The sequence below is a fragment of the Corylus avellana genome, chromosome ca2, assembly GCF_901000735.1.
Source record: "Corylus avellana chromosome ca2, CavTom2PMs-1.0".
Classification (NCBI taxonomy): Eukaryota; Viridiplantae; Streptophyta; class Magnoliopsida; order Fagales; family Betulaceae; genus Corylus; species Corylus avellana.
The window spans coordinates 50,488,482-50,513,774 of record NC_081542.1 but is presented as its reverse complement, the minus strand read 5'-3'; the positions used below and the strand labels follow the sequence as shown (position 1 = coordinate 50,513,774).

The 25,293-nt window shown below is 35.6% G+C and overlaps 5 protein-coding genes across 5 annotated transcripts; 2 read left to right on the top strand and 3 right to left on the bottom strand.

The window, feature by feature from the left end:
* Positions 1–331: 331 nt before the first annotated feature.
* LOC132171111 (U-box domain-containing protein 35-like) lies at positions 332–2,406 on the bottom strand. Its single transcript, XM_059582336.1, has 4 exons — positions 1,816–2,406; positions 1,120–1,238; positions 897–1,012; positions 332–701 (listed from the first exon to the last, which is right to left on the bottom strand). Exons 1-4 carry the CDS (start codon positions 2,174–2,176, stop codon positions 482–484), a joined length of 816 nt encoding a protein of 271 aa, XP_059438319.1. The 5' UTR covers positions 2,177–2,406; the 3' UTR covers positions 332–481.
* A 3,118-nt stretch (positions 2,407–5,524) lies between these two features.
* Positions 5,525–12,295, top strand: LOC132171007 (SEC14 cytosolic factor). The gene is made up of 11 exons (XM_059582200.1): positions 5,525–5,875; positions 6,002–6,030; positions 7,529–7,612; positions 7,738–7,791; positions 8,686–8,763; positions 8,952–9,005; positions 9,115–9,174; positions 9,353–9,448; positions 10,519–10,620; positions 10,840–10,920; positions 11,614–12,295. Exons 1-11 carry the CDS (start codon positions 5,821–5,823, stop codon positions 11,929–11,931), a joined length of 1,011 nt encoding a protein of 336 aa, XP_059438183.1. The 5' UTR covers positions 5,525–5,820; the 3' UTR covers positions 11,932–12,295.
* A 450-nt stretch (positions 12,296–12,745) lies between these two features.
* LOC132170203 (WEB family protein At1g12150) lies at positions 12,746–14,819 on the bottom strand. Its single transcript, XM_059581091.1, has 3 exons — positions 14,800–14,819; positions 14,481–14,649; positions 12,746–14,170 (listed from the first exon to the last, which is right to left on the bottom strand). The coding sequence occupies exons 1-3, from the start codon at positions 14,817–14,819 to the stop codon at positions 12,746–12,748; spliced, it is 1,614 nt and encodes a 537-aa protein (XP_059437074.1).
* An 850-nt stretch (positions 14,820–15,669) lies between these two features.
* Positions 15,670–17,402, bottom strand: LOC132172822 (protein INVOLVED IN DE NOVO 2-like). Its single transcript, XM_059584388.1, has 5 exons — positions 17,256–17,402; positions 17,112–17,162; positions 16,718–17,005; positions 16,112–16,327; positions 15,670–15,988 (listed from the first exon to the last, which is right to left on the bottom strand). Exons 1-5 carry the CDS (start codon positions 17,334–17,336, stop codon positions 15,758–15,760), a joined length of 867 nt encoding a protein of 288 aa, XP_059440371.1. The 5' UTR covers positions 17,337–17,402; the 3' UTR covers positions 15,670–15,757.
* A 3,546-nt stretch (positions 17,403–20,948) lies between these two features.
* Positions 20,949–23,975, top strand: LOC132170305 (cellulose synthase-like protein E6). The gene is made up of 8 exons (XM_059581232.1): positions 20,949–21,269; positions 21,368–21,689; positions 21,760–21,900; positions 21,995–22,126; positions 22,248–22,460; positions 22,599–22,826; positions 22,920–23,264; positions 23,357–23,975. The coding sequence occupies exons 1-8, from the start codon at positions 20,992–20,994 to the stop codon at positions 23,906–23,908; spliced, it is 2,211 nt and encodes a 736-aa protein (XP_059437215.1). The 5' UTR covers positions 20,949–20,991; the 3' UTR covers positions 23,909–23,975.
* The last annotated feature ends 1,318 nt before the right edge of the window (positions 23,976–25,293 follow it).

Sequence of the window (25,293 nt, the reverse complement as noted above, 5' to 3'; positions counted from 1 at the left end):
CGCACCGGGACTTTTTGTATGTTTTTTATTACGAAAACAGCAACGGATTCGGAATATCCATTAACGTTAGGACGGAATCATGGTTGGTCATAAAGAAAATTGTTAAAAATCAATTTTTCATTTTTTTTTTTTTATAGCCGTACATAAATTAGTGTGCCGGTTGGGGTGGTCCGTTTGACCATTTGGAATTATTTAATCTCAAAAATCAGTTCACACCTCGCAATGGTTGTTGGGAACATGGGAGGTCAGAACACGTCAACACGTATTATTGTCCTCCTTTGAACTTCTTCGTGTTATTTATTAGATTTTTGACGAGGACGGACACCATGGAAATCACAAATGGAGGAGTGGCGTTAATGTGAATTAACATGCCAACATCAGATACAGTTTTGATTCCATCCCAGAAATCGATCTGTTCATGTTCTTGACATGTTTCATGGCAATTAATTATACAACTTAATTACATACACTTAAATTAGGTTTAAATTTTAAAACACATACATGAAAAGGTATCGTTGCGTTGATCTTCCTGATCTTGTGTAGGCTTGGGATTAATGTCATTGCTTCGTGGAGAAGGTGACTCAATCATCTGATCTTCAGTCACTTCTTTTCCTTCACATATGACCTTAACCACACATCCTTCCGCTGCATTCTGAAGCATTTGATCAGCTACCCCACTTCCTCTCTTAGACCTCAATTTCCTACCCATTTCATATATTGAATGACAAGTTTATATATATATATATATATATATATATATATATGCACATGAGAAAAAAGGTTGCATAAATTCCCCAGATTTTCAAACACATACTCCGGTTCACAAATTCAATATATAGTTGAAAGATGGTTATGTAACATGTTTCTTTTCTATAAACACAAAGAAAATTATATACCTTAGACTGGACTTAGTGGTTCCAACAACCAGTGTTCTTATGTTGAGAATGGGAATGAGGTCCCGGATTGCACTTGCAACCATATCACTTTCGATTAGAATGGTGTCTACCTTAACCTGTTTCATTATTATTTTTTCTACAAATTAATAAGATTAACCTCACATAATTAATATTACATTCCTAATAAAATGGTAAAAACTGGAGGCTATATATATGTATATACCTTGGAAGTGGAACACGCATCAAGAAATTTTTGAAGGAGTTGTCCCCTCTTGTCTCTTTCTTGGGCCATATAGCTCTCTACTTGCTCTGGACTCACTTGATGCTTAGGAAGCTTTCCTACTATAATCATAAACAGACAATATGCTCCTTCAACTTGATCAAATCCTTAACATTTTTATGTCTAACAACAAGCCAGTGAAAACTTTTTATCAAATTATTGATTAGATAATTTTGATGAACTTAAATGATTTAAATTATAGTTTCACACATCTTAATTAACAGTGGATTCAGATTTCAAAATGGAACAGGCATAGATATGAGGATGAGGGTCAAGCTTCAACTTTATAAGTTTACGATTAATTACACCATAGATGTTAATTGATTGACATACTAAAACAAACACTCGGCAGAAATGTAGGACGTTAAGAATGAATGAATTACGACAGGGCCGGACAGCCTAGGGCAGCTGTATATAGACACAATCGAAAATCACTTTTCTCGTGATTCATGCACGCCACTTGTTGTCTGTCAACACTGACATCTTTCAACCTTTTCCAAAAAAATCTCCAATAATTCTTGTCCTTTTTGGAAGTAAAGTCAATGGTGGTTAAGACCCAAAAAGGTTGCCATGGCTCTGGTTGTCAATGCACCGATTTGACCGTAACTCACCAACCGGAGAGAGAGAGAGAGAGCTTACATGGACTTGGGATGTATCGTACCTCCGGGAAGACATGTACGAGGTAGACGATGGTGGAGGGAGTAACAGCGTGCTTCAATGTCCAGGCTAGCGCGTCCATGCTGGAATCGCTCTTGCCCACGCCCACATACACGCTATCTTCCGAGTTCTGAACATCAACCGAAAACAAGCTACCTTCAAACTCTTCTCTGATCGACGCCATCGGAACTCCATGGTTGATCTCAAAGGTCTCGCTTGGACTCTCTTCCTCTATCTCGCACACAGTACTGCTGCTATATTTGCTGAACTGGTTGTGGTTATGGTATCCGGCGCTAGCTTCATCGCGGTGCGCGTAACTTTCCTCTGACATCGACACCGACATCTTTGCAATTGCCTCTCAACTTTCGAAAGAACCGATCACCTCGACACGGCTGCTCTAGTTTGACTCTTGACTTTTTTTTTGGGGGGAAGGTGTGAGATGGAAGCAGAAAGCTATGTCAAGGGAGAAGCTAGAAACAATGAGCAGGAGCATATGGAATGGAAACATCGCCTTTTTAACGTTTTGTATTTTATTTATTTCAACGCAACGCAAGGCTCATCTAATCAAAGTTGAGAGAGATTGCCAAGTAAATAATAATCTTATTTTCTTCTACTTCAACTTTACTTTTCCCGGTTGCCCCTAGATGAAGAAGTGACAAATATTTCATTTTATGTATATTGATTATTGCACCGCACCCTAGTCCTTTTCTGTTATTTCACAATCAGTCTTTTTTATTATTATTTTATTTTTTCTTTTTTAATAAGTAGCGGTCCTTGTTAATTTGTAGGCAACTCGGTGGCCGGTCGCTAGCTTTGACTAGCCTATGCACTGGAACCGAGGGAGTTTTTTTTTAGTTTAAAAAATACATTTGGACGGGGGCAATAAAGTTAAAAATAATTTTAAGCTTTTTATGAATATTTTGTACGGAATCGGACATTGATTATATACACAATACATTACATATTTTTGTATGTGAAAGTGATACATACAGCGGAGTATTTCAACGATATTTATATTGTTTTTCTACCACAATTTATGGAGGGGAAAGATAAGGAATAATGGAATATCCATAGGCATCAAGGAATGAATCACGGATATTACAAATAAATAATATCTCAAAAGTCAATTTTATTATTTAAAAAAAAAAAAAAAAAATTTATAGGAAGATCTAAATCTCGTAATATATACTCTAGATATTCTAATATATATTTATTTGTATGGATGGGCACTACTATACTGAGGCAGTTCGTTTCTTTGGAATTGCTAATGAGAAAAATCCATTCCGATTCTCCCAAGTCGCAATCTAAAATTTGCTGAGGGTAACATGAATGCTAGTAATTGTTTAGATTCATTGAATTATTTTTCTTTTTTCTTTTGGTGATTCGTGGCAGCTTCAGCGCCACTGGGCAGGATTTCTTTTGGCGGACCATATCATGAAGATTTTCTTTTAATTATAACATAAAGAGTAAAAATTGGAAAGGGTTGAATGGGCTTGCAATCTGTAAATATCTATACCAACCCAAGGAAGGTAGGACCCAATTACCAGAGTACGTATATTAAGGCTGAATCTGAATGAGCCCAATTTCCCAACTTACATGGAATCCCGGTTTCTAGTAGGCCAAACACCAGGTCAGACTTTGCCTCTTATCTTTCAAATCAATTGACAAAATTTGAATGAGCCCAATTTTCCGACTGTGCATTCACAGCAGTTTTTTCGTTATTCTTTCTACATTTAAGAATTTAAACTACTTTTTATTTCTTTTTGTCAAAATACATTCTAATAACTTTCTTTAATCATTAAAATATTTATTTTTTTTTAATTATATTATATATATGAGATGAGAGATGAGAGAGAATTGTGAGAAATAAGATGAGAGATGAGAGAAAAGAGAGAATCATTTTTTTATTTTATTTTAATAATCATAAGGATTGCAATAGTAGAACCTGTTTCACAATAGCAATACTAATGTAATATGGTTCATTTAGGGGAGTTTGAATTTTTTTTGCGATTTTTTGGACATATTTCTTAAACTTAGGGAACAGACTCCCATGGAATTTGCTAAAAATTCTCTTACATGGAATGCTAGTTTCTAGTAGACCAAACACAGGTCAGACTTTGCCTCTTTATCTTTCAAAGCATTTGACTCGCATGCTCTATAGTCCGATTGAAGTTGGATAAAGATCTCCCCATTCATGGCCTTTTGAATTGTCATCACTCATCTCCATTCTCCTCTATAATTGATTATATATGTATTATATATAATTAATTAATTAATTCTTGGAATCGTATTTCATTGGAAATACAATCAAATTGGATCCATAATAATTCGGGCATCCTAAAGGTCCATGCCATAGATGTCCATGGTCCCTAAAGGATGGGAATACACGAGATGGCGACACTTTATTCTTTTGTGCATGATTAAAAATACAACACACAATGCAAGTCATTGGAAGAAGTTTCACTTTCACCATATACAAAGAGATGCTTACACTTTTGGCAAAAGCATCGTATAAGCTCTTTTTTTTACTTTACATTTGGGTAAATTATTATAACTCATTTAATGTAGATCACCCATTATAATCTTTTTGTTAATTGGATCAAAGTAAAACGGGGAGGATTTATATATTTTTAACATTTGTCGGTATGTAATTAAAGTAAAAAATATTTTTCATATTTAATAATTTAGATTTAATTTTATAAATTTAATCCTATATATTTCATATTTTAAATGACTTTATACCATATTTAAATAGGGTGTCATATACACAATTAAATGCAATAAAATAAAATATTAAATATAAAATGAGATCGACCTACAGAGTAATGATTTGGGTGCTAATTAACGAGGTCCACCTACCTACCTATTTTGCACACAAGTTGAAGTTTTGCCGCCTTGGGATATTAATAGGGAAAGATTAATTAAGGAGCTGATTGAGCTTAGCTCAGTAGAAACAAAATGGAAGTGGGACCCGCAATACATATCGTCAGCAAATAATTAAATTAGACCCCCAACTCTAAGCATGGATCTGGGACACCCACCTAAAAAACATGGATCTCAGATTTAAACTCTATAATTTTACGTTAATTCATCATGTCTAACAGAATAAAATATATTGAAGACCAAGACTGCAGAACAACTGGGCCCATAAAAAATAAAAAATAAAAACAATAAGAAAAATTAAACACATAAAAAAACGCTGTAATTTTTTTTTAGCTTTTAGTGTTACTAAAAAAACATGTGTTTCTCGTAAGCTTAAAAGACATTCTCCAACCTAATCTATTGCAATATCATCCTATGCATTGCACAAATACAAATAAAAGGAGGTAACTTGAGTTGTTATTGGGCGGCCAAATTACCTCTTTTGATAGTTAAAGAAGGGCTCTAACCATCCCTTTAGCCAAATGAATGGTTCGTATCGAAGGTGACTGAATCATTTTATAGCGGGGTTTGGTACCACATTTTTTTTTTTTTTTTCTTGTTTGTTTGTTTGTCAAGGTAGGGGGCCATCTATTTAAAGTAGGAATTATGTAATGCGTACCGAATCTATAAATACAATATGCGAATTCTGGAAAAGAGGATCTATGATGTATCAAATGCAGAGGAGAGGACCACCAGGGTAAATAGACATACGGTCCAAATACTTAGGTGGGGGGTGAGGGTGAATACTGAAGCAGTAACACAAAAAAAAGACAATGAAAAGCAAAAACAAAAACAAGTTTGGAGACACAAATCTCTAGGTGGAGAATGGAAGTGGGATGGTGAGGTTGTAGGCCCGCCTTTCTTGACCTCTCTGTCTCTTTCTCTCTTTCTATTTGAGTTCATATTATATAGTCTGTTCTTTTGATGGTATTTGTCTGTGTGTAAATTACCAAGCTTTGGCGAAGAAGACCAAAGAGTCTAAAGAAAAAGAGAGAGAGAAGCTTCAAAGGTGGTGAATTTTGGGTGTGCATTTGGGCAAATTTGTGGAAGAGATAGGTAGAAGAAATGGGGATCGTTTCTCATGAAGCGATCAACCAGTTCCAAGCACTAATAGATCCAGGTCTTCTTCCTCAACTTCAATTTTTTGTTTTTTTGTTTTATCCAACAAATAGTTGCATTATTATTTTGCTTTACTTTTTTTTTTGTATTTATTTTCTTGATTTTTTTTTTTTTGAATAATTTGCAGTTGAGGAGCCATTGAAGAGAACATTTCAGGTTAGCATTTTCCTTCCTTTTCTATATTTTATGCTCCATCCGATCTGTCTTCAATCTGAGTCAAAGCCTTCAAAGTACTTTCCTCTTTCTTTTATTGTTTCTAAAGTTTACATTTTTTGTTCATATTTTTAGTATTTTTTTTTTTTTTTTTTTGTGGGTGTTGTGTGTCGGCAAAAAAATATGAGCTTCAGATGTTTGTTTTGTTTCGTTGAATTTTGTAGGCATTAGAGTTGATCCTGAAATCTAACTTAGTCGACTGGTTGAATACTTTGATCTGGGCACTGGATCTTCCGATGGTCTTTTTTTTTGTGGTAAACTGGCATGTGACGTTGATTCAAAGCAAAGTCTTGGCTGAGTTATCCCGTGTAGTTCTAGTTCAATCTTGTACCATGCTTTAAAATTATCTACTGAATTAATTTTAAACTAAAATCCCTATATGATTTAAGCTCGTAGGCTGAAAAATTTGGTAGTTAATTGCTTCTCTTTCTTTAGTCATTAACTCTGATAAATTGCTTTTAGAGGTTCTTTTAATTATTCATGTGGAGTAAGATAAGGTTTAGGTACCATACATTCCCACTTAACCAATTAATTTGATATTTTACTGCGTGACCAAGAAGAACAAAACTGGAGATGTGTGGCCAGGGTGTGATAGTACTTGATAGCATAAGGATTAGTGGATTAAGACTCGATGAAGAGGCTGTGATGCTTTTACATAGATGCCACGAAGATTTTAGTGTATTCCCTTTTACCAAGTAACTAGACCTGTTCAAGTCTTTTTAAATCTGAATCTCTTCAAGGGGTCAGCTAGAATGGATGTCCTTGAAATTTGACGTGTATCACAATACTTCTCTTGCTCATCAAACCAGCAGTTCAAGGGGTCAGCTAGAAGGGTTGTCTTCTAATGAAATATCTGGTTGCAATTTCAGTAGAAATCCCATCCTAGTTAAAATATAGTTATCTATTAGAGCAGATTACATCGCAAGATTATGAAAGCTCACTCGATGGTGTTGAGACTCTTTGGTCTCATAACCACAATCTTATTATCCCTAAACTACATCAGGCAAAGTGTCAAACAACATCAAATTGGTTTTTGTAACATCCAAAATGTGAGGCAAGTTTGGAGGGTGAAGTAAGAAAAATGATTTGCATGCTGTCTGCATCAAAGCATCTAAGTCTCAACCATACAGTGCCATTATATCTACCCAACTGAGGAAAAACAAAAATAAATTTGGTTGGAATGATGAGGAAATTTATGTTTTATATTTAATTCATTGAAATAAACTATCTATGGATATTATTCTTTTGATAAGGTTTGGAGGAGATGGAAGATGTCCTTTCATTTGTTTCCTGCTTTTTTACGTGGTTGGTGAAAAATTGAGTGTGTTTTGTAGGTAAGTAATGATTGTATTGAGCCTCATTGCATGCCATGTACCTCTTCAAAATTTATTGATATTTGAGTGGAATATATGGATTTGAAAAATTGTTTCTCTATCTGCAGAATGTTCATCAAGGAAATTTAACTGAAACTCTGGTGCGTTTCCTGAAAGCAAGGGATGGGAATGTTGCCAAAGCCCATAAAATGGTTAGATAGGTTTCTTTTGGTTGAAATATTTATGAATCTGTAACGGTTTTATATTATTGAAACAGTTTGATTTTGATTTCACCATTGTATTGATGGCATATGTTGTGCTTGTAATGATGTTTCAGTTGGTGGATTGTTTAAACTGGAGGGTACAGAATGAGATTGACAACATCTTAGCAGTAAGTTTGCATTCTGCTCTGGTGTTACTTTTTCTTTTAGTTGATTATTTGTCTACAGATTGTTAATTTCTGATTGTGGGTTCAAGTCCCATCAGGTGTGTGTAACTTGAAAATCACAAAAAAAAAAAAACAAAAAAAAAAAAACAAAAAAAATTATAATTATTGTCCAAAAGACATGTTATTAACTGATTATTTTCCAAATATATTTGATTAATTTGATCCATCAATTGTAGATAGCTCAAAGAATCCTTCTGTACTTTTTGTTTACGGCGAGGTGGTAACCAATTTCATATTATGTGATTTATTGAAAGTCAACAATCTATTGCATGATATCAAATGCATAATCTCATTGTCTGCAATCTACCTCTGTGTGGCAAGTACTGGTAATTTTGCTATTATTCATGAATTAACTCTACATTCAACGTAAAATTAACTTTATGATTATTAGTGCAAATGCCTATACGACCAATTCATAGTTCTAAACTTATAGAGTCCAGGTTATAACTTTTTAATCGAATTGGCATAGCAGTGGCTTCTTGAATATGGATGAGAATCATGTTAGAACTGGCCAATGGACTTTCCTGTCGATGGACTCAGAACAGTAATGTTTTATAACATCAATCAGACATTTAACTGATTTCTGTAATTGACATCATTGAACTGCTAAATTCTTGTTTGTGTGCTCTCTCTCTCTCTCTGTCATTCACACATACTCAGAAAGACAACACATTAAATGCAACCATGGTTTCTTTTTCATTGCACACACATTAATAGTGTTTTGGTCACAAATTGTGTTGCTCGAGTGATTTTGAGCAAAAATGAAGCCAAAACCATAAATATAGTAGTGTCAACTAGTTCTTATGTATTTGATCTGGATGGTGTTTCCTTATGCAGAAACCCATAGTTCCTGCTGAACTTTACAGAGCAGTGCGTAATTCACATCTCATAGGAGTGTCAGGTTACTCAAGAGAGGTGCTCATTCTTAACAAAAATTTATATTGTTTACAGATATTACATTTTTTTTTTCTTTGGCCAGGATAGCATTTACATATTCAATTTTGCAGTATATTGCTTCATGTGGAGCACCTTATTCAAATTTAACTTTGTTAATTGCATTGCTCTCTGTGCTCTTGACTTATTCCTCTTGCCATCTTCTCCAGGGACTGCCTGTCTTTGCAGTGGGTCTTGCGCTCAGCACGTTTGATAAAGCTTCTGTAAGTATTATGATAAAATTCCCTATGGAAGGTTCATTGATACAAATTCTAATATGGAACAAAATTTCTACCTAGAGGATTTTTATTTGTATATCTTCCCTTTTTGTAGGTAAACTACTATGTGCAGTCACATATTCAAATGAATGAATATAGGGACCGCGTACTTTTGGTGAGTATTAAAATTTGCAATCTTCTAGAAAATTAGTTCTGTTTTTTAATGAATAAAAAAATTTTGATGAGTAATTTCTTCCCTTGATGTTTTTACCTGTATACTTTTTCGTAGTCTCTTTGCATAAAAAAAAATGTATTAAGTCATTCTTTTTGACCCTTATATAAACTGTTTGTAGCCTTCTGCATCTAAAAAATATGGGCGGCCTATTACAACATGTGTGAAAGTCTTGGACATGACTGGCCTAAAGCTTTCAGCACTGAGCCAGATAAAGGTATAACTTGCTATCATTGAAGTTTTCTGTTTTCTCTTCCCTGCTAACCCCTTTAGCATTGTAAATAGTCTCATTATTCCATAATTTTTGTTCTTGTGATATATCTTGGTTTTGTTTATGATGCCTACGTGCCTTTTATGGTGTTTATGGAAGGAAAAAAATGACAGAAGTTTCGAGGACTAGGAGAGGTTGTTGGAGGAGATTATATCTTTATTCTTCAAAATTATGTATATGTGGACAATTGCTTATGTATCTTCTGTGACGATTAGTTAATAGTGATTTCCTTGTTCTTTTCACTAATTCTAGTTAGGTATTTTCTTTTGTATACTTCTTGTGTACTTAGGGGCGTCTTATGCTTTTAATGATATATGTCGATTATTTATATAAAAAAAATATATATATATATTGGTTTTGTTTAGGATTTAGTAACAAAAATAGAGTTAGTTATTTCATTTCACTTTATTCGGGTACTTGGACGAGCAGGGTTGCAATTAGCAACCAACTCGTACATTTTTTTTTTTTTATCAGACTTTGAATGTATGACCAACACTGAATGAGTTTTTGATATTTTCAAGATGGATCAATGAGAGTTAAAAACTAGGAACATAATCACCTATAGACTTTACATGTGGAAAATATGGTTTTTGAAATCTGAGATGAGCAACGTATGAATATCCCTACATCATAAAATACTATGAATAATATGAGAAAATAGAACTAAATAAAGTTGCTGATAAGGTTTTTTGATATTTTCAACATACAAATCATTATTGGTAATTTGAAAATATGTTCTGATACTATGCGTCCTTAACGAGCTCAGCATTAAGCAAATCCTGTTTGCCTTGGGGCAGAATCTGAAAAAGTAAACTGTCCCTAAAAGAAGAATTCTAGATCTAGATACACTGTCTGAAGCCTGGGAATCTGAGTTAATCTTATACTGGCTGATATACATTGCGAGGGGTACACAACAGTGAAGAATAACTTTGCACATTTTTTCTTGAGCTTTGAATTTTGATATACTTCTAAATCCATGTAACATTCACTTAGTCGTTTGTATTGTGCTCATGCAGTTATTAACAATTATATCAACCATTGATGACTTGAACTACCCAGAGAAGACGAATACATATTACATTGTAAATGCCCCATATATATTTTCAGCTTGTTGGAAGGTAAGCCGCTTCAACATTGTAGATCATTATGATTATATATCCTGCTTTGCTATTTTACCAGTGTTTCTCTTCACTGATTGGTTCAAATCGAACTCCTGCTTATATCTTAAGTTAATTCAGGAGTAAATGGTTATTATTCTTTTTTTTTTTTTTTGCAAATAATTTATAAGATATGACCTTTTTGGCATGGCAAGAGTGTGACACTTGAACTGTTAGCAGGTTGTCAAGCCGCTATTGCAGGAAAGGACTAGGAAAAAAGTTCAGGTCTTGCCAGGTAGTGGCGAAGATGAGCTCTTGAAAGTAAGTTGGTTTCAGAATGTCGTAAAATATTGAAAAATTCATGAAATCTACCCCCCGTTATCCAAATCTTCTTTATAATACTTATTTAGATATTCCCAAGATTCTTAGTTAAACGTTCTCCTTGTTTCCTCCTATTGATCAGCATAGACCTGTCTTAGCTCTTTCACAGGTTCTTCTATTGTTTATGATTGCAGTTGTCAATATCCTTTCCTTTTCAAGTCTTTCAATATACAGTTTCTAGAGTATGGTGTCTTATATAACTAGTAGTTTTTACCCAGTATGTTCAATGATAAAAGGTAACATCTGTTCAAATATTAGCCTGCTCACATAATCACCATTAGGTGGAACTATCATTAAAGGCCATGGTGTGGATTGGGTTGTTTTTCTACTTGTAACAGACTCAGGCTGGGATACTGGCGTTACAACAAAAGTTTGCCCCTTGATCTGTTTGAGTCAATAATCAAGCATCCTGTATTCCTCTTCAGATGTCAATTGCTCGGTGGAAGACGCATTGAAAATGCTGGGGCTACAGATAAATGGTGCAATGCCTAAAGTTAGATGTTTCCTTACTACGGGACACATTAGTGAATATGCAGAATAGATGTTCCTTTGATAGGTTATTGAATGATGTTCAGAGTCTCCTGTTCCATTCTTTCAGATGACTAATCTTGTTGGCTTTTGTGTTTCATGTAGATAATGGACTATGCTTCTCTACCACATTTCTGTAGAAAAGCAGGCTCTGGATCATCTCGACATGCAGGAGATGGATATGAAAATTGCTTTTCCTTTGACCACCCCTTTCATCAACAGCTCTACAACTACATCAAGCAGCAAGCCTTGATGCGTGAACCTGTTGGACCCATAAAACAGGGTTCTTTTCATGTGGATGTGCCTGAGCCTGCTCTAGAAGGAACGGAAATCGCTAAAACTCTAGTATCCGAGTTTCACAAGTTTGGGAATGGGAATGGGATGTCTGACTCGCTACATAGGCTAAGGATTGATGATAAATGAAATTATGTAGCTCAAAATCCTTAATGATTTGCAGTGATATGAAAATCACTTGACGCCCGTTCATTTTGTTGGAGCTGCCAGAGAAGGAACGTGGTCTTTCTTTTTGGTCCTACCGTTCTAGTTATACCATAAAATGAATGTAACAGTAATGGCTTATATTATCCCTACATGAATTCAGAGGGAAAAGCTAATATGGTGTATGTAACTTAACAAATTGGTGGGATTGTCAGTTTAAAGCTATCCCCAGCCTAACATGTAGCAGTGAAGCAGATAATTCACTTTTAGTCGCACAGATTTAAGTTAAATATTAAATATTAAATATTAGTAGCACAGAGGAATCTGTTTTAGCCATTGGTGGTTTCTAGCTTTGACTGTTAACTATGTAGTGCTCTGTGGTGGTCCGTTTTAAAAATGGGAGGTTGTCAGATGGCTGGGCTGCTGTTCCATCAATGTTCAGGCAAATCTTAAAATGTGACAATATGTGTATCTGCCTTCTTTTTCCAGACTCTATTCATCCCTTGTTTCAGTATTGATATACCCTGCTATCAATTTCTTCTGAGAATCCAATGAAAGAGATAATTTACTCCCAAGATTTTTTGGTTACACAAAACCAGGTTAATTTTGACATTCTGTTCTGTTTCTGAACCATTAACATTTGGACAATTGTTTTATGGAAGACAAAAAATCAGACATGGCTACCTCACCCGGTATTTGAGGAGCTCCAGATGTTTTATTTTGGTTCACCCTGATCGCTTTGGCAGGAACAGCTTCTAAAGTCCTAGAACAGCTCGGAAGATGATCCTGCTGACTTCCCTCAATGCTCTATAATTGTAGAAGCAGCGTCAGATCCCCCCTTTTGTTCTTGTCGCCACCTCCGGAGTTCTCCCTCAACCACTGTTCTTGCTGAGTCTGCCATGTCTGCTCTTTTCAGGGCCAACTCAGTTGCAACCTTGATTTCCTCGATTGCTTTCAAATTGGCCTCCAACTTTCTATCTGCTTGACTTGTAATTGCATCAATTGCTTCTAAGTGAGCCATGGCAGCTTCCTCTTTATTTTCAGCCAAATTTTGATACTCCTTGACTTTCCTGTTCAAGGACTCAAACTCCTCTACAGTCAATTTGATGTAGGTGCCTGGCTGTGAATTTGAAGCGCCCTGTTTCTCAGAAAAAATCTTCATCTCAGAAAGGGCCCTTTGCTCTGCCGCTTTTGCTTCCTCAGCCTCTTTTAGGACAAGTTCTAGCTTTTTCTCTGCTTCCCCTGACGCAATTCGGGTAGCTTCAGCTTCTTGCTTAAGCTCATTAGCATTCCTCTTCATCTCTTCGGCTTTTGATAGTAATTCTTTTTCTTCAACTTCTGCCTTTGCCTGGCATTCAGCTTGCTCTTTCTTCACATCATCCAGTTCAAGCCCAAGGGAACTCACTGAGCTTCGAAGAGAGCTTTCTTCTTTCGCTACTTCCTGCAGTGTTTTTGTGGCTTCACCGAGTTTCGAGGTTACGACTCTCACATTATCCATTCCATAAGCATGTGCCTTCTTCATCTCCTCTTGTAGAACGTCAATCTCCGCACTTGTTTCTGCCAACATGGCCTCTAAATTTCTAGTTGATTCAAGGTCAACCTCTTCTTTCATGGAGAGCAATTTTTTCTCTGCTTCTTCCTTTTTGGATTTATATGATTGCAGGCATGCATCTTTCTCCGCCGCCATCTTTCCCTGTTCTTGTTGGGCTTGTAAAGTAGCAAGCTTTAGATGCTCAGTTGATGACCGCATAGCTGCAATTTCTTTGGAAAGCTCACTGACCTTTTCTGTGTTAATATTTGCTGAACGCTGAGCTTCTGCTGCCTGTTGGAATGCAGCCAGCTTTGCTTCCAAGGCCGCATCAAAGTCTTGCCGAATTTTTGTTAGCTCTTGCTTTGCAGCATCAAGCTTAGTAACGGTGGCCATGTACATCTTTCTTGCATGCTCCACTTCTTCTTTCCAATCTTCACATCCATCCACATTTCTCGATTTTTCTGCTTCCAGTTTCTTAGATTGATTCTTGACAGACTCTGCAGCTTCAATTACTAATTCCTTGGACTCATTTACAGTTTTGAGCTTGGTGGTTAAATCTTGCAGTGTTCTCTTTGCCTTTTCGAGCTCAGCAAGTGCCCGAGCTTTTGTAGTCTCTGAACTCCCTAGTTGCTGTTTAATCTTGCATAGTTCTCTTTGTGCCAATAGCAGTTGCGTCTCCTTGGCCAATACATTCTGGCAAATATGGAAGAAGGACACAATGAAAGCCTTTATGACATTAAACCAATAGGAAGCTACATGTATGACAAGTCATTATATCTTATACATGTTGATCGGTGAGGTCCAACTCGTTCAATATTTAATTTCAATGAGAGTTTAGGTCGATAGAAAATGGTAAAATTAATCAAATGATTGCAACATCAAAGTCAAATTAAAGGGTATTGCATTACAAATACCAAAGAGAAAATTGATAATAATATCACGAAAAACAGTCATGTATTCTTTCTCCGATAATATTCATTGGCCATGGATTAATCCTATTTACCTCTGAAGAAAGTTTAGACTTTTTGACGGCAGGTTTCTCCCTAGAGACGGCTACTTCACGAAATAGACTAACAGCAGCTTTGACAGATTGGAAAGGTGCCCTGGTATCAATCTCTCCCACTTCGTGATTTTTTATGCGTCTATTGACCATCTCTTCCTTTGGAAATTTACTGCAAAAATGAATTTCAAGTTAACATCATACATAAATAACACTACAAAGCTCAATCTCTCCCAAATCACCTTCTGGTTTTTAGAAACATTAATCAAATAAGGAGCAAAGATATGGGTATATATATCATAAACAGAAAAGCATTCAAAACCTTGAAAATTGTGAATCCATGACGATCCACCATTAGCAAGAGGAAGAGCCTTACACGAATCACAAAAACCTTGTAATAAAACAATTTACTGGACCCTCGAAGAGACCTTCCGATGAGTTTCCAAGCCGGAGATTGAATTTACAAAACAAACATGATGTATTTAACTTTATTATTATTAGTAAAATGTTTTTTTCTTTTTTCTTTTTTTCTTCTCTCTCTCTTTTGAAAATCAGGGTCCGTTGGAAAACCAGAACATGCTGAGAATGAAGTTAGTTAAAGCTTTTTGTTCAGCTATTTTAGCGGGAAAAACAGAGAGGTTTGGGGGTGGTTTTTAACGGTAAATACTGTCCACCGTAGAGTAGTTTGGGAAAAGACAAAACTACTGTAATTAGTATTTGTGATTATATCGATTCGTAATTAATATTTGTGGTTTATTTATTTTTATTTTTATAAGAGACACGTGCCATATTATTATTAGTAATCATGTAAAATCGGTTTGGCCTCTATTGCAACGCAAGTAATCCATTAGATCAAAATCATCGTTAGATCAAATGGAAATGGAAGGAAATGCTCTAAGAATACATATCGGTTCATAGAGGATCAAGATCCTCTCAATTTCACACCATGCATTTATAAATAGGGAAAGGTCGCCGTTATATATAAGAGATGTCTTAAACTTATTTCGTATTTGATTATCTGTTTTGAGGATGCTTTTTGTATTTTGTTTGAAAAAGTATTTGATGTGACGTTTTTCGAATTGCTTAATAATGTATTTGTTGTTTTAAGAACAGAAAACAAAAACAAAAAAAAAAAACACATATATCATCAATTCTAACACTTCATATACAAAAGAATGGAATCACCAGAAGAAAAATTCTAAAAGTTTCTTATATACATGAGATGGACTACCAATTACACAAGCATACAAAAATGGCTGAAACGCTTGGAGGCTGGAGCTTCAGCGTCTCCTCCGTTTATGCAATTTGCACTTATTGAGTAGGTGGGCTACTCCTTCTTTTAATGTTGCCCTCCTTCCTTGTTTAACATTCCATAGCTCTGGCACTAAGTATCGGCCACTTGGATTGTATTCATTCATTTCCTTCAAGGCTGTTGTCACAGCCTCGAAAACTTCATCACCATACTCGTCCTTCAATTTCTTCAATTTTTCATCTTCTTCATGAATTACTTCCTGCAAAGCCATATCAAATTCAAACCATTTTAACAGATGATATGAAAAATATTGGATTGATTAAAATAGATTAAAAACATGAATCTTTGTTAATTTGTTTCAGGTATATATATATATATATACCTTAGCATTCCCTACTCTATCCATGATGATCTTAAACGGATGCCAGCTTGGATCCCTAAGATGGTCCTCCCAAAGCGAACAAAGCTCCACTGTTCTCTGATCATCCGATTCTTCATTAGAATGTTTTCTCTTGGTTGCAATGCGGAATGGCTTAGTGTCAAGCTCCCCCATTTTCTTGATGCGAATATTAGCATGGGTTGACACTTCCTTCAATCCCTGAGAAGCAAGGAGGTTATAGACTTTCCACCAAATTAAGGACAAAAGCATTTCACTTTAGCTAGATAACAATTAGATCAGTTATTGAAGAATAACATATTTAACAAAAGATATCTAACAAAAAACTGATACATTGATCCTACGAAATTATATATGGAGCCCTTGAGTTCAAAACCAGAAGGTGGAAAGTTTCTGGGAATTAAGTTTTCTACCGGTGGAAAGCTTTTAACTATGCATGGATCAGCAACTAAAGATTGGATCACAAAAGAGCAACAGAATCACCCCGCAGTCTGTACCAGAAATATGCATGGTTGACATGATAATTCAATGCCACAAAAATCCATTGGAATGAAAGGTCAAAAAAAAAAAAAAAAAAAAGGAATAACATACATTGATTAACTCTTTTCGAGCCTCCTGCAGTTCATCATTAGTTTTGCGCTCCTTGATCATAAGAATTTGGTTCATCGCTTCCAGGCTACTCAATTCCTCTTCCTTATCCTTCAAATCTTCCACAATCGCGTCCATCTTTTTCTGGACTTCCATACCCATGACCATGTACATCTGTTTAGTCAATTGTAAGGTCTCACTCAGGCGTTCTACCTCCAACTCCAATGCTTCTTTGGCGTCAAGTCTCTTCTCCAGTTCAATGATTTTCTGGTAAAGTTTCTCCTTTTCTCTCTGCAAACGCACAATTACACAAACGAAATAAATAAATTCCAAGAACCGACACAAAGTTTATCATGAATTTTCGAAGACCATCTCAAGAAAGAACCCAAGAACGCACCTTTTGTTCCTCTGCAGCCAACGTCAACACTTTTGAGAAATCCTTCTCATTCTGGGGAAAAAAAAAAAAAAAAACACACCCATCAGATGGTGCACCCAAAACCATCAAACAAATCAAATCAGAAACGAATTCACGAAGGAATACCCGAAGGAGATTGACGGCGAGGCCTTTTACGAAGGAGAGGATGCCCAGTGGAACGACGGCGACCGCCGCTGCGAGCGCCATGCCCAAAACACACTCCACCGACAGATTGAAAGAGACGGCGAGAGAACAACAACGACACAGTTTACATGCAATTTACTGTGAAGAGTCGGTGTTACTCTATTTATTTATTTATATATATATATATAGGTGATGGTTTCCTCCCGAGTCCTGACGGCTGACAGCCTGACACCCATATCCGAAATTCTATTTCTAACACAAACAAGTCGGTCGACTTCTCAAACGACGTAGCATTGTTTGCGGGACCCGCAAGTTACCCATATACACAACTGATTTGGGCTGTTTGTTTTCAGTTGTTCCCAATCGGTTTATGGGCCAATAATTATTATGGAGGAGAGATGGCCCAGTGGTTTTGGCTTAGGCCGAAAAGGGAAAAATTGTCCGAATTCTTGTCTTGTTAAGTTTTATTTTAATTAGGTTTGGTTGACGAAAATAATATCCTACAACAACCAATTCATATATATATATATATATACACACACTAAAATATGAAAGAGAAAGAATAAAGAGAGCGGAAGCAGAGAGACACGTGTGAGCTACATCTTGTATATTCACTATATCAAATAATATTACATACCTCTTTATTTATAAAAGAAACAATAAGTAGTGATCAAGAAACCTCAAAGTAGACCTAAACTAATTAAGAAAGATAATAAACCTTACCGGAAATATAATAACGGAGAATATTTATTAAGGAAAATATTAATAAACCTAATTTATAAAATATAAAATATTCCAACATACCCCCTCAAACTCAAGGTGTAAGCTTGAGTTCGGAAAAGAGAAGAAATTAAAGGCATCTACAGTTGATGGTTGGATCAAGGCAATGCTGGCGAGAAAGGCTGATAAATACCAGAGAACGGAGACAAGCGGCTAAAAAAATCCGGTGAAGGGTCAAGCCAGAACTAACAATGAGGCTAGAGAACAAAAACTAGCTGTTAAAAATCCTGTGAAGGGCCAAACTACATTGTGCCAAGATTCGCCGACATGAAAGACGAGAAGGGCTGAAAGTGACGGCCAGATAAATACTAGAGAGCAGAGACAAGCGACCAAAAGAATCTGGTGAAGGGCTAACCCGCAACTGACAATGAGACCAGAGAACGAAAACTAGCCGTTAAAAATCCGGTGAAGATCCAAATCACATTGTGCCAAGATTCACCAATGAAAAGAGTCGTGGATCACATCAAAATTGGGAGATCGTCAAAAGAGAATGCCATAAAACACTAGAAAAACATCATAAGACTTGATACCATGTTGGAATATATATATATATAAGAGAAAGAATAGATTGAGAGAGCGGAGTGTGGAGTACATCTTGTATATTCAATATATTAAATAATATTACATAACTCTTTATTTATAAATAAACAATGAGTAGTGATCAAGAAACCCTAAAATAGACGTAAACTAATTAAGGAAGTGAATAAACCTTACAGAGAAATATAATAACTGAGAATAAAAATATTCTAACATAATGAGAAATAGATTTTTAAGAAAAATATTAATAAACCTAATTTAAAAAAAATATATAAAATATTTCAACAAAACCGACCCATGGACTACTTGTTAATAATTGAAATTATTGAAGAATATATTTGAATAATTAAAATGTTTTAAATATATATTTATTAAAATACTAATTGAACATATTAATCCTTTATATATATTTGAATAGGTGAAGGGACAAGGTGTTTTTTAACAAAAGATAATAACAATATTTTCTTCTCTCTTTTTCCTCTTTTTGTCTTTTTTTCTCCTCCAAATGTATTAATTTGGGTGAAATAATATTCGGCTTGACTTTCAAACTAGTCCACGTCACATATGCCTCTCTACGACTTTTTAGTTGCTGTGCAATTGAGAATAATTCTAGGAGTACTAGAATCTTTTAGTATTTTTTAATATTTTTAAATGTGACTTAATTTTTAAAAATATTATTAAATTTGAGATAATTATTATTAAATTTTGATTTATTAATTATTTTAAAAATTACGTCATATTTAGGAGAATACAATTAGGACTACTCGTGTAATTTTATTTATTTATTTATTTATTTTTTAATATGAAACTTCCATTGATGAAATTTAATGAGTATAAAGCTCTGAAAAGTCATAGCCAAAAGCTATGAAGGTTACAAAGTCATAAAAATGACTTCAAGCTTCTGTTAACCATGTACAATTACATTTAAAGAATATATATGATTCGTACAAACTAGATCTAGAATATAGATAGCCCAAATACAAAAAAAAAAAAAAAAAACTAGAAACTAAAAATTCAGCTGTGAAAGTTAAGCCCCACACCGATCTACTCCATCCATCCTCAACCCGAAGGTCATGACAACAAATCTATCATCAACTTGAAGGTTAGGACAAACAAAATAAAAAACAAAAAATAAAAACCCCACAAGTAGTAGTGGAGGAGCTCGGAATCGTAGACATTCCTTCGAAAAACACGTCTTGACAGAAGAAGATGATCAGATCTAAAATTAAAAAGACTAGATCTACAAACTGAATCTAAAATAATCCATTAAAAACGGAGATTAATGAAGCATACAAAAAAAAACGCTGAATCTTGCTACCGTAAAAGGTGGAGAGAAAGGAGAATGCTTTTTTGCATTCTATCCACCATCTCCCCACCATCTCCTCTCTCTACTCTTTTTCTTTTTTTTTTTTTTTTTTTTTTTCGAAAAAATCAAAATGATGAAGTGAAGATGGTGGGGGAGATGGTGGGCAGAATGAAGTGAAGCATTCCTCGGAGAGAAAAGATGTAAATCTAGATATTTCTTCCTATTGAAATTCTTACTACTCTAGAAGTTGGCTCTTAATTACTATAACGAGCTTTTCGCTTTCCAGAGGCACGCCTGTGCAATTTTTCTTTTTTTTTAATTAAAAAAATATTTTTTTTGCACACTTCAGTACCCTTCCATATAATACATGGACCAATAATACACAGCTTGACTTTCAAACTCGTCTTTACGACTTTGTTTTTTTCTTCTCAATTATGGAGTAATACTATTAATAAAGAGTAATATATGCGTGCAACTTGTAGTTTTTTATACTAATTAGTAATTACTAAAAAAATAACAAAAAAATGTCATTTAAATACGGAGTAATACTATAAGTTAATCTTGTGTTATTTTTGTGTCCTTCAAAAAATAATGTGTCTTATAAAATAACTTTTGAACTTATAATTAATCATTATTAAATTTTAATTAAATGATAATTTTAAAAGTTACATCATTTTTAAAAAAATAAAAAAGTTACAAAAAAAAAAAAAAAAAAAAAAAAAAAAACTTCTAAAATTACTCTTAAAATACGTGATGTAAGCCATTTTAAATTTTAAAGATTCTCAAATCTCAACCGCACATTATGGTTTTTTTTAGGCCAATAAACCACACCTCTGACGGTGATGGTTCTGACGTTACTCCTCAATTATATATATATATATGTTGTCGCCAAGTTTGAAATCGCTGTACGTAATTGACTAGTCTTGGTTTTGTCCTACTATAATCCAGCTTTTGCTTGGCTCCTACTATATTATATGCTTTTCGTTTTTAATTCTTTTTGGTGGTATAATACACATCACGCATATGCACTCCAGCTCAATTATAAGTAGCTAGCATTTGAGGGTGGGAGGGAGATACAGAGCGAGAGTGAGAGATATGGAAAGTAATGATGATCATCATCTTCCACTATTTGTGACGAAGTCAGCCAGGGCACGTATCCCTTTCCAACTTTATGCCCTTCCCATCTTGGTGGGTATATGCTTCATCTTTGAATACAGAGTGAGCTACATACCAGCCAAAGAAGCAGCCGGAAGATGGCCTTGGATCGGATTGTTTCTCTCAGAGCTTTGGTTCTCTTTTTATTGGTTTCTCACTACGGTTGTCCGATGGAATCCCATCTATCGTTATACTTTCAAAGACAGGCTCTCTCTCAGGTCTCTCTCTCTCTCTCTCTCTGTGGCATATTTAATATGTGAATGCATGTGTCATGTGTATTGATGGAGCAAGTACTTTACTTGCTAAACGTTAACAGACACGAAAAGGCTCTGCCGGGGATAGACATATTCGTGTGTACCGCGGACCCCATGATAGAACCGCCAGCTATGGTGATTAACACCGTCCTCTCAGTCATGGCTTATGACTATCCGCCTGAAAAGCTAAGCGTTTATCTCTCAGACGACGGCGGTTCGGATTTGACGTTTTACCCTTTGGTAGAGGCCTCACGTTTCTCTAAGATTTGGCTTCCGTTTTGCAACAAGTTCAAAGTAGAACCGAGATCGCCGGAGGCTTATTTCCGCACAGCTGCTGAGCCGCTTGGAGATTCTGCCATGGCCAAAGAGTGGTCATCCATTAAGGTACATCTTGTTACTGGATTCCATGGATTTTTTTTTTTTGGTTTCTTTTATCTTTAATTTCTTATTACAGAAATCATATGAAGACATGAGGAAACGGATTGAAACCACCACAAAGCTTGGTCGAGTTTCAGAAGAAATACGAAAAGAACACAAGGGATTCAGTGAGTGGAATTCGGTTGCAAGCCGACAAGACCATCAAGCCATTCTTCAAGTATTTACTACGTTGTCACTACTGTTTCATGGAATTAATATTTACAACTTCAAAATTTACTTAATTACTTAATAGAGTTGTAACTAATTCATAGATACTTATTAATCGAAAAGACCCGAAGGCTGTGGACATTGAAGGTCAACGTTTGCCAACTCTGGTATACTTGGCACGTGAAAAGAGGCCCCACTACCACCATAATTTCAAAGCAGGAGCCATGAATGCCCTGGTAAGCCATACGTGATATATATATATATATACATGCAACATATTTACAGTTGTATTTTTTTTTATAACCATTTAATAAATAGTTTTTGTTTAATATTTTGTCGTCATAATCAAACAAATAGATAAGGGTGTCATCGCGGATAAGCAATGGTCCGATAATTCTTAATGTGGACTGCGACATGTACTCAAACAATTCAGTCGCAGCGAGAGACGCTTTGTGCTTTTTTATGGATGAAGAAAAAGGTCGTGAAATTGCCTTCGTACAATTTCCGCAGACCTTCGAGAACCTCACAAAGAATGATCTTTACAGTAGTTCCTTGAACATAATAAACGAGGTGAGGAATAACTTATATATTTTTAGAGTGATTTTAAAATACCATGTCCCCAATTGACTCGGGAAGATTTTAACGGAATTAATTTCTATATTTGGTACTATATATATATATATATATATATGTTTGGTGATCATGAAGGTGGATTTTCTAGGATTTGATGGGAATGGAGGGCCTTGCTATATTGGTAGCGGGTGCTTTCACAGAAGAGACACTCTTTGTGGGCACAAGTACAGCAAGGAATATAAGGCAGATTGGAAGAGATGGAATATTGATAGAAAGGTAGAAGAGAGTGCGAGTGTTATAGAAGAAACATGCAAGGAGCTTGCAAGTTGCACCTATGAAAAAAACACTCAGTGGGGAAAGGAGGTCTCTCTCTCTCTCTCTCTGGATCTCTCGCACGTACGTGTTAACTCCATATATATGAATCTCATATTTAGCTATATCGTGATTTGCATGCAGATGGGTTTGAAGTATGGTTGTCCAGTGGAGGATATCCTGACAGGATTAGCTATACATTGTCGAGGTTGGAAATCCGTATATTTAAATCCGGAAAGGAAGGCCTTTCTTGGAGTTGCTCCCACAACACTACTGCAGTCACTTGTACAGCATAAAAGATGGACTGAAGGTGATTTTCAGGTCTTTGTGTCAAACTGTCCCTTTGTGTATGGACATAAAAAGATGCCCCTTAAACTTCAACTTTCATATTCTCCCTATTTGCTGTGGCCTGTAAACTGCTTGGGCACGTTGTACTATGTTGCTGTGCCACCCCTATGCCTGCTTAGGGGCATCTCCTTATTCCCAGAGGTACGTGTTAGAATATAATTAGTTAAATAATTGAATTTATTAAAAATATTTAACTTTCATTAATTGCTAATGAAATTATCTTGCACTAACAGATATCAAATCCATGGGTCCTTCCATTTCTATTTGTCATCTTTGTCCACCGTGCATATAGTCTTGGAGAATTTGTTTGGTGTGGGGGCACATTCGGAGGGTGGTGGAATGATCAAAGGATGTGGCTGTATAAAAGAATTAGTTCCTATTTCTTTGCCTTCTTAGACAACATCCTAAAACCACTGGGATTTACAGAGTCGGCCTTTGTCATCACAGCAAAGGTGGCTGAAGATGATGTTTCACAGAGATACGAGGAAGAGGTCATGGAGTTCGGTGCTTCTTCTCCAATGTTTACCATTATAGCAACACTTGCATTGCTAAATGCGTTCTGTTTCGTTGGAGGAATGAAGAGGGTGATTATGCAGAAGGATGTGCAAGCTTTGCTTTCAGACCCACTTGCATTGCAGATTCTTCTGTGTGGCATACTGGTATTGATCAATCTGCCTGTTTACCAAGGTCTCTTCCTCAGAAAAGACAATGGTCGCATGCCGACCTCATTAACACTACGGTCAGTTATGTTTGCACTGTTGGCTTGTGCATTGGCCCTCTATTAAATGACTTGTCGGTCCCAAGTAAACTCTAGAATACTTCGAATTAATGAACCATTTCTAGTTACCAAGAGTTCGCATATATTTACTGATACTTTCAGGGGAAACTGTAATGTTCGTAATGACATGTGTAATTGGTTGTATCCTATATATGTCGGGGATCGCTACAGTACGTCAAATGAATGTTGTTCCAAAAAAAAATGATAAAGTCAAAAGTTTCTCTTAGAAATGACCATCTGGCTTTGTAACAAGCTATGCATGCTTAGAAAACATCTTCACTTCCCTTTTGGAGAATGATGCCAACATGCCAGCTGGCCTATTACCAAAAGCATTTAATTGGTAGGATCGATGTAATTAATTGGCCACCCAAATATTTTGGAATGGGGGCCCTGATCAAAACGAGTTGAGATAGTTCGATCACTTTCAAAATAAGGTTTTTGAGGTAGTTTGCGAGCGACCTGTACCCCTCACCTTAAGTGACAACTAGACCGCATCCAAAATCATGTTTAAGTAGTCCAAACCACCTCCTCATTTTTTTGTAGTGTTGAGGGGCAATCATGAATCAACCATCCCAAAATAGCCGCGATTGAGAGGCACTTTTATTTTATGTTGTTGATGTACATGCACGTGGCTCCTTCACAACCGTTCATGACAAACTGAGAGTACAAGCAACTTGCAGGCTCCTATGCAAGTACACTGTTAAAGGCTCGGTTGTACATTTTTGTCGGTTTTATTTATGAATGGCGTCACGCGCGCAACCAACATTCAAATTCGAATTCACCAAACTATTAGGTTTGACCAATTAATTGTATGCAACGGAATAGTTGTAGGATTTATGTGATACCATCGACGTCGTACACATAATTTTTGGTTTGATTGATAAGGTACAGCAATTCGGTTATCAAGGTAGTAAATGGGCTGGGAAAACAAAGATCGATGTGTGCCCATTAATTTAAAATTGTTATGATGTTTGACCATGCCACGTTTTGTTGATGTATTAGATAAATTTCTTGACTCTATTATTAACTATGTAGGGTTTGGACTTAATTGGATGATCACCGGCTTCTTGTTCAACCTTTGTTTTCAGCTAATTAAGCCAAAGGGGAAACTTTAGTAAGTCCTTCCGAATTTCCAGTCAATTTAACAAGCACTTCTTGAATTACCAAAATTCTTACATAGATCTCCTGAACTTTAGTTTGCTCTCACTTTGAACTCTTCTAGTAGTTTTCAACGTTAAAGTCAAATTTTATGCCCATTTTACCCTTACCCCAAAACTACACCGTTTTGTGCCTTAAAACTAATACACCTACCTAGCCCAAAATGACGTCGTTTTAAGTATTAATTTTTTATTTTTTTTTTAAAAAAGCAAAATATTAAAAAAAAAAAAAAAA